At 37.2% G+C, this 12,928-nt stretch overlaps 1 protein-coding gene across 9 annotated transcripts in view; it reads left to right on the top strand.

Moving 5' to 3' along the window:
- The window catches only part of ZNF536 (zinc finger protein 536), a 341,577-nt gene that overhangs the window by 215,822 nt on the left and 112,827 nt on the right, over positions 1-12,928 (top strand). For all 9 annotated transcript variants that reach the window (XM_040571232.1, XM_040571230.1, XM_040571233.1 and 6 more), the window contains one exon: positions 4,843-6,423. In XM_040571232.1, the coding sequence (XP_040427166.1) occupies positions 4,843-6,423 (1,581 nt within the window). The remainder of the gene's footprint in view (positions 1-4,842; positions 6,424-12,928) is intronic.

Consider the following 12,928-nt stretch of genomic DNA (forward strand, 5'->3'; position numbering starts at 1 on the left):
ATGGCAGAGAAGCAACAGAATGGGAGCTGTTAGCTGATTGCTATAGCTATGGATGTGAACAGTCTTTCTATGAGAATAATATCAAGTTGAAATTTCATTAAATCTTCAGCGGGTACCCATAATTTAAAAGGACATAGAAAAAATTGGGAAGGGTGTTCCACCCCAGAGCAAGAGAAGGTGGAGAGGTGAGTGCAAGTCCTTTCCTCAGGGAATGCATTGTTGATTAAAAAATCTGGTTAGTGTAGTATGGAAAAAATGTTGTGAGGTTCAGTACAGGAAACAGACTTAGGACAAATTCAAACTAGAAATGAGGCACACATTTTGAATAGTGAAAATAATTAACATGTCAAACAGTTTACATAAGGACATGTTGGATTCTTCTTCATTGCTGTGGTTGAAACGGAATATATTTAAACTAAGACAAGTATGTTTTGTGTCAAATTGTAGTTCTGACTTTGATGCAGGACTTATCATGTGAGCATCTTTGGCCTGTCTTGAACAGCAGATCAGACTAGATGATCATAATTGTCCCTTCTGGCCTTAAACTCTGTAAATTTATTTGTAATCTGGTTGTGGTCTCCCAGCACAGATAATTCCTATGACTAGTATGATCAGGTTGCATTTTGAGCAGGACTGGTAGAAGTTTGAATAGGTTATACATCCTCACTGTTTATGCAACCTACTATACAAATAGACCTGTTTCTACTGGGCAACATGTCTGTTTCCAGTTATCTACCAAGTTTTTGTTCAGATTTTACGAGCAACATTGAATTTTATTGTTTTATTGTATCCTGATATAAAATAGTTTTTGTGAGATGTCTTGTGTCTTGTAAAATCAAAGTGGTAGATAGATCAGAACTGTGATTATGTTGCCTAGATAAGTTGCTCTCTACAAGATGCTTTTTTATTGTACATATTGGGATATTCACTCTTTCTACTCCACTCTGAAAGGGTTTGCAGTGGTGCAAACAGGGCTGGAGAATTAGCAAGATTAGGATAGTCATTGTCTTTGTGAACAATGAAAAATGACTCTAAGATATGAAATGGAGACAATTATTTTGAAAAAATCATGTTCCCTCACTCCTACACGGCAACCTTAATTTCTGTGAACTGATATTAAGTGTTAAATAACTCATCCAGATGCTGCTCTTGGCAATATAACCCGGGTAATCATTACACTAGGATGAATTCTCTGAAACCTTTCTTCCAAGTGTGAGATAAAAACAGGTTATTGTTATCTTCTGGCAGGAAGTGTGCCCTTGCTCTCTTACTCCTTTAGTATTCTTTGAACATACACAATTACAATTGTTGCTAGTGTCCTGAAAATCAGGGGTCCTTTGGGTTTTCCACTGAAACTGGATTGGAGTTTTGGTTTGTTTGTTTCAAGTTAGGCTGAGCTTTTTTCCCATAGAAGCTTATAGCTCTGTTTTGTCATTCGTATAGACTTACACAGGCGTTATTGGTTGTTAATCTGAATGGATGAAATAGCATCTGAGTATTCTTGCCAATTATTGAATTTACGAAATAGTGAAACAGTAAATTTCAAAGATTCAAAGATGATTTGCTCAATCCTACTCCCTTCTCCCAGTGCCTGCCCTTGAAATAGCAACAGTTAAGATTGCTTTGAAGTACACTAATCACTGCCAACATTTTGATCTAAAAGAGAGAAAAAAAAAAAAAAAGGAAAAAAAAAAGGTTGAATACTCCCTTTGAACGATGTTATTTGGCCAGTGCTGTAGTGTAAAGGTGCCACAGTGTGTTGCTACATGTCGAGTCCAATTGCAGACCTTCCATGTTAGATCTTGTTTCTAGCCATGCAAGAGGTGAGAGCACCACAGAGGCAGTGTACCAAGGTGAGGAGAGATTTGAACTTTTTATCAAACCATCTCAGTCAGTGTCTTATTTCAGTCCAGTGCGTATGGCATTTGTGGCGAGCTGTGTCCAGATCTCTTCTGCTAAAAGGAAGCTCACTCAGCGGAGAGGCCTTTGAAAGGAAAATGCAATGACTTCAGGGCACTGCAATTCAAAATAAGAGTATGTTGCTGTGCCCAGTACTTTAGACTGAAGGTACTTCACTGGTGCAAAATATTACCAGTTAGCATATTTTAACTCACTTATACCTGTTTTTAAATACTTATTCCTTTGAACACCTCCTGCATGATTTTAGCAACATTAGAGCAGCTTATATTACAAAATTCTCTTTCACCCTGCCAAAGTGTGTTATTCAGCAGTTGACATAGTGCTTGCAATACTGGGACACACTTATTGATAGTGTCACTTAATGTGCCATGCAAACACACACTGAACTATCATTAGAATAAAAGGAAGTGATCAATACAGTTGTGTTAAAGATTTTTGTAAAGGCATAGGGGATGTGGAAGGGCTTTTCAAGAGGAGTGAAAACTCAAAAGTGAGAGCATTTAACCTTATAAAGTCTGCTGTTTTTCACCAGTCTGATTACTTAGACAATACTTGAAATATTTCCATTGTGTCACAGGCTTTTAGTGACAGTTGTGTAATTGACAGTAACTGGGGTACAAACTTAAAAATCACGGAAAACAGCTCAAAAATACTGCAGTATGTGCATGTTGTAGAAACAGCGTTAATATTTGTCCACATTCTGACTGGCAGCACAGCTGTCAGGGTTTACACACTCCCAAACAGCCCTGCAGAAATGTAAACAAATCGACAGCGGAGGTCTTCTGTCCCCTTGTCCCTACCCTGAAATGCCTGCGATGGGGCTGGGGGGTGTGCGTATGTACGCGTATGCACGTGTGTGCAGACTTCCACCTGAGGACAGAGAAGCCCAAGCAGAGGTGATGCATCTCAGGGTCCATAGGAACTGTTTGCCTGTGCATGACTCCCACTGAATGCAGACGTACTTCTTGGTGGTAGAGCACCAGAACTTAATCAGGTGATTGTGAAAGACTCAGAAGTTGCACTGAAATGTTTAAACCTGATTTCTTCCCTTAAACTATGTGGACCCAGGCCTAAAGCATGAACATTGTTAATTCCTACCTCTTCCTCTGCTGAACACCTATTGTTTGAGATGCTATGCTTTCCTTCTCGAAAAAGGTCAATTAACGTGGTTGATGTAAAGCTCTCACATCTCATCATTTAGCTTTAGGATTACACATGGATTTAGGATTTCCACTCCTTATAATTTACTTCAGCCCTGTCTGAGTTACAGCACGTATCCAGCTACTGTTCCACATATCCAGTTGGTAAGCCTTCATGGTCAGTTTGAGTGGACTTGTGTTGCATCTCGTTAGTAAGTTTCTGTGATCAGCAAGAGAAGCAGCTTCTCAAGTCTTTGCCTACTTTCAACTGAGCCTGCAGCTTAAACAAATCAGAAAGTTTGAATGCCTTTCAATTTTGTTTTAATCAGATTTTGAGGTGATTTGAAAAGGGGTGACTTTCCAGATGGTTTGGTAAAGTACATAATGTTATACAGCTTTTTGTTTGTTTGTTTGTTTGTTTTTCTTGTTTTCCTATGGAGGAAGTTTTTGAAACAAATTTTTCCATTACAGCATTTGGAAGAGGTTGGCCATTGTCTTTTGGGCCACTTAGGAGAAAAAGCTATGTAGAGAAAACAGTTTCTTCTTGTTGTTGAGCTCCCTGAAATCACTAATTGTCAGTATTGACAGCTTGCAGGTTTTTCACATTTCTGTCTCTTTTTGTGAGTATTTCTATACTTCTTCCTTTAAAATGAGCTCTGTATTCCTAACAGGTGCTCTGCAAAAATTTAGATGTACGTTTGGTTAGACATACATTCTTTTTGGATATATGTTTATGATTGTGTGTGAATATTTATTATACATGTAATATCTTCTACCTCTTTTAAAGTATAGGACAAACAATAAAAGTTTGTACAGGACTGAAATACATACTTAATTCGTGAATATCATCTTATATGTTTTAAAACTCTATTCAAGCTAATCCTAGGAAAGCACTTATGACAGGTAAATTACAGATTTTACTACTTGAGCATTAGAAGTGCCATTAGTACAAACTTAGAAGACTGCAAAAACCAGTAGATAATGCTAATTTCAAATAAAGAAGTATATTTTGTACTTTTTTATTACTTGATTTCTTTTTTATTTTATTGACTACTTTTTATTTTAACTATATGTTCTTACATGCTGCAATCATAATGTAGTATAATGATATTAATATTTTATAGAATCTGTATTTATACTTCTTTATTTAGAAACAATGCAGTAGGTCTGCAGATCTTTGAATCCTTCTGGAATGGTGCCCTCCAAATAATGATAAATTACTTGTGCAGTATGCCATTTGCTAATTATATCCATGATTTACTGCAGAGCAAGACTTAAATCATTCATTTCAGTCTTGCGTAACAGTGCCATAAATTTTTTAGGTTTAAAAATGGTTTCCATGTGTATAATTTAAACAAATTTTAGAGCAATTGTATACACAAAATATTGCAACCATCCATTTGTTACATTCTTTGTCTCTCTTTTTTTTAAAACTTGTACTTTTAATGATTACTGTGGTTGAAATTGTTATGCTTCATTTTCATAATCATAGCTTTTAATTCTACAACAGTTTTCTACATGTTAGATTAAGAAAAAGATGGCTAATTGTGTGTAGATACCATGTCATTCCTGAATAGCCCCACATTCTGGAAACCCATTTTAGAAATATTCAGCTTATAAATTAGTCTTCAATTAAAGGCGTTTCTTTTTAAAAAATGAATTATTATCTGTAAGATCTTCTTGTTTTCAAGCAGCTAATGTTGATTTTTTTCTTCACTCATCCATACACCAAAGTGCAGTTAACTCTCTTCTCTTGTATTTGTCTTTTTATGCATACACATAGGTGAGAAGCCTTACAAGTGTCCACATTGTGATTATGCTGGTACTCAGTCTGCATCCCTCAAGTACCATTTGGAAAGGCACCATCGGGAGCGACAGAATGGAGCAGGACCACTCTCTGGGCAGGCTGCAAGTCAAGATCACAAAGAAGAGACATCAAGTAAAAGTTCCATGTTTATTAGACCAGATATACTGAGAGGAGCCTTCAAGGGGCTTCCTGCTATCGACTTCCGAAGTGGCATGGTCTCGCAGCAGTGGACGTCAGGAATGCTGTCTTCTGGAGATCAGCAAGGACAAGCAGCTGGCATGTCATCTGAAGTATCTTTGGACAATATGAAGGGTTCAGACATGTCTTCCAAAGGAACACACTTCTCTGAACTTGGCCGTGCTTACCAGAACATGGTTGGGAATGGTGTGAACTTTCAAGGGTCTTTGCAAGCTTTCATGGACAGCTTTGTCCTAAGTTCTTTGAAGAAAGAAAAAGAAATGAAGGATAAAGCTCTGTCAGATCCACTTTCAGCAAAAGCTCTGGGTTCAGATGGAGGTGAGGAAAAGATCAATAGCAAGTCCTCACAGCGAAAAACAGAAAAGTCGCAATATGAACCTCTTGACTTATCTGTAAGGCCAGATGCAGCCTCCCTCCCAGGTTCATCTGTTACCGTGCAAGACAATATTGCTTGGCATGGCTGCTTATTTTGCTCCTTTACAACTTCATCTATGGAACTAATGGCTCTGCACCTCCAGGCCAATCACTTGGGCAAGGCTAAACGTAAAGACAACATCATAGGGAACAACAAAGACCAATCTAGAGAAGCTTCAGCCTCAGTTAATAAAGTGAGCTTGCTCCCCTCTTCGGTACATTCCAGCAAAGAGGCAGTAGTTTCAAACATGCTTAGCCAGCTGGACTCAGCTTCTGAGAAAATGACCCAAGGACAAAATAAAGAGACCCTGGGAGAGCAAAAGAGTACTGCCTGGCCCAGCCACATGGAATCCACTTTTTGTAATTTTACAACAGACTTCTATAAGCAGTTTGGTGTTTATCCTGGTGTTATTGGCACGGGAACACAAAATTCTTGCACCAGTAATGAATCTGAAATAAAACCACAACCCGAAGATGACCCAAATATTCTGCTCTCTGACTCTGTAAATAAAAGTGCTACTGATGACCTTTCTGACATAGCTTCATCTGAGGATATGGAATCTTCCAAGGAAGAAAACATTGAAGATGAGGACATTGAAACAGAACCAGATATTATGAATAAGCAGTTGTCTGCCCTAAACAAGGAAAGCAGCGAAGGAGGCAACAATATACAAAATGTGGTCACCTCACAACCAGCACAAGGGCTCGTATCACCACTGCCACAAGCATCAGAAAAGCAGTGGCACAGTCAGAATCTTCTATCCTCCCATGAAACTGCACAAGGAGTGATGAAAGCCGAACAAGTTCAGGGTCCACAGGTCCTGGAGAAGCAGATGAACATGTTGTCAGTCCTAAGAGCTTACAGCTCTGATGGCTTAGCAGCCTTTAATGGACTTGCAAGTAGCACAGCAACTAGTGGATGTATCAAGAGACCTGACTTGTGTGGTAAGTTTTAGACCTTCTTTTAGACCATTTCAGAAAACACTTGTGCAGAATCATGAACTGCTCTTTAAATATACTTAGTCATGTTTGTTAGTAATACATTTTTTTAAATGTTAAACCCTGTGGGCCAAATTCTAGTCTTCTATGTGGTCTACTCCATTGAAATCAACAGTGCTGCATGCATATACTTATACAGAGTTTTAGAAAGAACTTGCTTTTAATCTAGTGTAGCAGCAATATAGACTATCTGTGGTAGTGGCATCTGAAGGGGATATTTACTGCTTTAGCATACTCAAAGGAGGAGAAAGTTTTTAAAAATTCACATGGTAACTTGCAAACTTTTCAGTATTTTGATATAAGTAAAAACCCAAGAAAAACACTGGATGCTTTCCCAGGCAAGCCTTGAGCGTGCGCACGCTCTCTTTCTCTCTCTCTCCCCTCTCTCTCTCCATCTCTCTCTCTCTCTCTCTCTCTCTCTCTCTCATTCTGTTCTTTTATTTGGGGTGCATTCCGTTTCCACAATATTAATTAAATCATAGGCCAAGTAGATGGAATGCATCTACCTGTAGTGAAGAGGTGCTCTTTTCCTTTTTCCCCCTTTTTTTTTTAATTTTATTTTTCTAATATGTTTCAATGGCACACATACAGTAGTTGCCTTTGACCATTTTCACTATCCTAACTAGAGGTTGTACAAGTTGTGATTTGCCTAATTAAGATTATGTCTTCATGTAATTAAAACAACAACAAGCCAAACAAACAAACCCACTTTGTTACCCTTACTAGTATGATTTAGAAAACTGCAGATTTACTTCCTCATATCACACATCACATTTGACGAAAAATAAAGTTAAATCTATTTGGAACAAGTGAGTGAGGGTTTTTCAATTTATCTCCAATTTTGTATGAATAGTTCTTGCTTGAAAGAGATTTTAGAATGTAAATCCTTTGAAAAACAGTATCACTTTAAAAAGCAGAGTCAGCAAAGGACAGAAAAACTTCAATAATGTTCATCTCACTTAACCTTCAAACTAATCAGCAAACTCATTGTCAGAGCTGAATAATGTATTCAAGTTTAAGAAAAAAAGGAAAGGAAAGGAAAGGAAAGGAAAAGAAAAGAAAAGAAAAGAAAAAAGAAAATATGATCAACAATTATAAAGCCTGACAACTTAAAATGAAACCCTAAATCTGCAAACACTTAAGAGTGGTTACCCTGGTTAACTTAAGGTTAGTGGGAGCTTTGTTTAACTTTATTAGGAAAGAATATGTGCTTACAGCCATAGCAGCTCCTTCAGGCCCCTTTCTGCTTTTTCTAGTGCATTAGTTGGTCTGAGAAAAAAAGAAAAATTTCTCCCAACAAAGTTTATCTCACTTATATTCTTAGAGCATTTTACCTTCACAGTATTGTCGCTACTTAAACTGAATCACAAGCCCAAGTATTTGCATGGCTGAACTTGTAAATTTCTGTGTCTCAGTTCACTAAGAACCAGTTAAGAGAGTTGGAAATATTTCCAGGTTCTTCAAAATCAATAGTTAGATTTCTGATATTTGAAAATAGTTGATACTCAATTTCAGTTAGCAGCTGGTAAATTACTACTCGGATTTTTTTTCTCTATATTTGAGGATTACAATCAATCAGTTACAGAAAAATGTAGCAAAGAATCTAAAGAAACAACAAAAAAAAACTTTGAAAACTAAGATTAGTTGCTATGTACAAAATATCTTTATCCATCTTCCCAGACATGAGATTTTTAAAACAATGAAAAAACCCTCTAACATTATTATTGAAATGAGGTCATGTTACTTGCATTAGTTTTTTGTTTCATCTTCCAATCAATTCAACAAACATTTTATGATGGCTTGAGTTTATGTGATTTTAAAGACCATATCCCTTTCACAAGCGCTGCCCAGTGATAATGCATTTGACTTGAAGTATGAAGGAAAAAAAAAAGCAACAGAAGCTTGTCTGTTCTACTTTCTAAGCCATTTTTAAATGGAAAATGCAGTGCAAGTCCTCCTTTCTCCCCCCTCCAAAAATAGCTTTTTAAAATTCTTACTGACATTCTATTGAGTATTTGAGGAATATAAGTATTAAGGTTGAGTATTTAAATACATCATTTCATTTTTCTTGATATCTCACAGCAAAAATAGATGAATATGAACAATCCCCATGTCAGCAGTTCTTATTTATTTCACTCATTTAGACACCACCCTCTTGAAAGTAGTGTTTTTTGGGAGTTTTCATTTTCATTTTACTGATACACTTGATACACTCCTTGCACAGCAAGGCATGGTGCTCTTTTCACAGTCAGAATATAGTTGAAATAAAATTGAAATATCTCAGCTTCAGTTAGCTGAGATTGCATCTTTGATTGGCCACGCTAATTTTATTAAACTTCTGGCTGCATTAAAACAAACTTGGATTTTCAGATATCCACGTGGATCATTTATAGCTGGCAGATTTTACCTTAAGATACTAGGTCAGTTTTTAAGCCCAAATCTTGGTATAAGAGGCTTTGATTTCTAGAGGACAGTTCCACCAATATATATTGTTATTTTTGGAAAGTCACCACACATAGGGGAAGCAGTCCTCAGTTTCCCCATATGTAGAATGAGAGAGACTGACGATGTACATGTAATTCATTTATGCTCCTATCATGCTTCAGGCTGTAGGGATGAAAGGCACAATTAGGAAAGAAAGAACTATAATTACTTTATAATACAGAAGTTTCCATGTCAAAATGCTGCTGAGAAAAATCACTGTTTTTTTTTCTTTTTGTAATAATTCTCCTTTACATATCTAGCAGAATAGGAAAGAACAAAAGGGAAGGAGAAAGTATAATTGATGAATTTTTAGTTACTCCTGACCTTTTCTAACTTACCTGTAGTTGGTTCCAGAGTCTTAAGTGACTAAGAGCCAATCTTGTTCATTTTTGCTACCACGCACTTGTCTAAGGCCAGGGAACACCTCTCATGCTGCTTGGCAGCCAGCAGCCCAGAGCAGAGAGGAAGCCCAGGGTGCTGGCTCCATGGCCTGGTAGCTGCCTTGAGCATCTGTGCAGTCTGCTTTCAGACACTTGCTCACTTGAAAAGTAATGCTTGGAATTTGTAGACCTATTTTATATTTAAGTTTTAGAAGACGTTTTCCATTTCTGCTCTTCTCTTTCTCTGCCTGTCTTCCATTATACATGCACCTGAATCACAGTACTGTTCTACCTCCTGTTCCGAGTCCCTAATTTACACAATTTGCACAGCATCTATATACGACAAGACTCTTTTCTATCTCTCCTTCTCTTTAAGTCTTCCTGCTTTGTGGCTAAGATGGTAAAATATCCCTACTTGCATTTTCTGCTTGAGATGTACCTAGGCTTTCAAAGAACAGCTGGTGGACTACAGAAGTACTGGCCAGAGATGGTCCTGGGCATTAGCTGGTTGCTTAATGGGTTAGTGCTACTGAACCCACTCTTAATGATGACCAAAAGTGTTAGTTCCATGTTGTCTCTATAAATCTAATTTGCTTCCATTCATGCTTGCTTTCCTCTGCAATTAGTGCTGTTTTCTCCTGCATAGGCTCCACCCCATTATCACTTCTTTCACTGTATGAAAATAGGGCGGGGCCCTTCTTATGTATGGTAGCAGCTTTGAAGTTCTTCTGCAAAGCACTGAGCACTTTCCGTTTCCTTTGAGCAGAAAGTGTTCAGCATTGCACAGAATTATTAAAACGTTCAGCATTGTAACTTTCTGAAATACCTTCCAAATGTGGAACTGCAGCACAGACAAGAGGGCTGGGCAAGAGGAAGATCGATTGTGGCAGATTATTACAGCTTTATTGTCACATAATTACAGTGCTCTACCCCAATGTTTAAATAGTGAATTTAGTCATTGTAAATTGCTTCTTGCCACAGGTGTCAAAACCAAAAAGATTATAATGGTAACCCCTTCAAAACTACCACCAACATATAAAACACAGAAAAAGATTTTTAATTGTTTGTGGTGACTTCACCCTATCGCAGCTTTTTTAAATTATAAAATCCATGTTAAACAGAAGCAAAAGGCCCAAAATATCCAAGCACTAGGACAGCTATGAGGTAACAAAAAATCAGCAAACTGCAGTACACGTAACCATTTAAAGCACCCCCTAATGCAGTTAAGCAACCCAATATTTTGCCCCCATCAGCCGTTGAAGGAACAACCAGAATATTCTTCTCCTTCAAGGCAAATTGAAACGCTATAAAAGTTTTGCTGCAGACCTTTCTTTACCCAGCATGGTGACTGTGCAGAGGTTTCATTAGTCTCAGCACAGGGCCTGCTCCTGGTGCAGGAGCCATAGTGCCGCCAGGGGATCGGCGCCTCGGCCTCATGCCGGGGCTGCAGCCGCACTTCTGGATGTCGCAGTGCCATTTGCATGGCAATATCAAACCAAACTCATATGGCTTGCTTCCTTTTTTTAATTAACTGGGAATGCCAGTGATCCAGTGAAGTTTGTGTTGCTGGATAAAAGGGCTGGTCTGTGAATAGCATTGTATTTGCCAAATGGTTCGCTAGTCATTTCAGTACAAACAAATGGATGGTGTCTGTAAGCCTGCAAACACTGTTGACATTTAGCCTTGTTTATGTTACTTTCCTTTTGCTGCATATTTTTGGCTAGAAAAGATACTGTCTGAATCAACATTGACTTCCTAAGCAGAAGCTAAGGACCCAATCTTGCATCCCTCATTCCCGATGAGTGGGACTACTTACATGACTAAGGATTGTAGAATCAGGTCCTATGTTTATTTTACTTTAAATTTCATTGCTATATTCATGTAATTTAATTTCGTTGTATTTTGTTCTATCAGAAATCAGTCTGGTGATAAGTTTGGTATCACCATTTTCTTTACTGTTGAACTTATTTCTTACCATTTTTCATACTGTGGTGTAACATTCCCATTCCGTTCATGTTTCTGGAAGTTAACCCCTAAAATATCTGATACAGCTGAGTGCTGAGTACCTTCTATTCCCAGTGAAACTGGAGCCATTCAGTCCCTCCCAGCACCAGATCTGAAAGGGGGATTGTGTTTGCAAAAGGAGGCCTTGGTATGTGCCTTGATTTCAGACATCAGTGGCCAGCCGCACCAGTGCAAATCCCTAGCACAGAAAGGCTTTTCTTTTCTTTGCAGAGATTTTGCTCTAAGTTTCATCTCCCAAACAATATATTCTTATTGTTTTTGTCGTATCCAGGTCAAATTTAAATTATAATTTAGGATTAGGCAGAGGCATAGAGATGTTTCCAGATCTTTCCAAAGTAAGACAATGCTCTGGTTTGTGTTTCAGTTCAGGAACATATATTCTTGTGTCTGAGGTATAGTATTTCCTATAACTACTCATAAACAGGAACAATTTAGATATCCTTGTAAATCAAAACTAAGTGTACAATTAATACCTATTATGAGGCCAATTTTAAACAATTAATTTGACAGCAATTATAATTTTATTTCACAGGCTTTCAGAAATAAATAACCAAATTCATCTTTGTAATCTAAGGAACTTAGAATATCTTTATGCTGAGATGATCTTGTTATGCATAGTATTGCATATTTGGGATTTCTGGGGGTTTCTCCCACGTATCTACATACTTGTAGTACCAGGGATAAGTAATTACCTGAGGTTTATTAATTGTTTCAGCAAAGAAAAAAAAAAATATATACCTTAAGTGTAAGCATTGATATATGTATACACAATACATCCACAATATATAACAAACCATCGTAATAGTACAAAAATAGAGGTCCTGAATACGTTCTGTTATTTATGTGTTTGGCAAGCTTAGGGAATGGACTTTAGTATGAGTGAAAATTCTCTTAACATTTTTAAGGTTATTTATTGTCATTTCTATTTGAGTTTTTAATGGTCCTGTATTTTGTAATGCTTTAGCAGGAAAAAATACTGTAGTTACCTTTTTTCATATTCTTTAAGCAATATTTCTAGCTTAATATATTGTGCCAGGTTTTCCAATATTAACCAAGAAAGACAGTAAAATTCAATGAACAGCACTCTGACATCCACAATTTAAAACCTGTGATTGAAGTGAAATGTGTAAACTTCTAGTGGGTTATCATGTGCTTTGGAATAGAGTATTGTTGGAAGTAATTAGAAAATATATTAAGGTTTCCTGGTAATGAAGGTATGTAAGTTTTAATAATTGTTGCTTTCTGAATAAGTGTCAAACTATATCTTTAAATGTATATGGAGTTACAAGTTAGGTCACTTCTGAATGGAATGTAAAACAATACTAAAATGCTTCAATAACTTATCTCAGTGTTGCTAATAAAAAAAAGCTGTTAACCATTAGTGCAGTTTGGAGTCATTTTGTTAATTCATTCAAGAAAACTCTCAGAGAAACTCTTTTATCTTTCAGTAGACCAAAGACCACTCGTAATCCACAGTTTCTTCATGCTTTGAGAGGCAAACTCTACAAAGCAACTTGTTGGCCTTTTTAAAGGGTATTTATTAAGAATGCAGTCTTCTAATG

The sequence above is a fragment of the Cygnus olor genome, chromosome 12 (assembly GCF_009769625.2).
Source record: "Cygnus olor isolate bCygOlo1 chromosome 12, bCygOlo1.pri.v2, whole genome shotgun sequence".
Classification (NCBI taxonomy): domain Eukaryota; kingdom Metazoa; phylum Chordata; class Aves; order Anseriformes; family Anatidae; genus Cygnus; species Cygnus olor.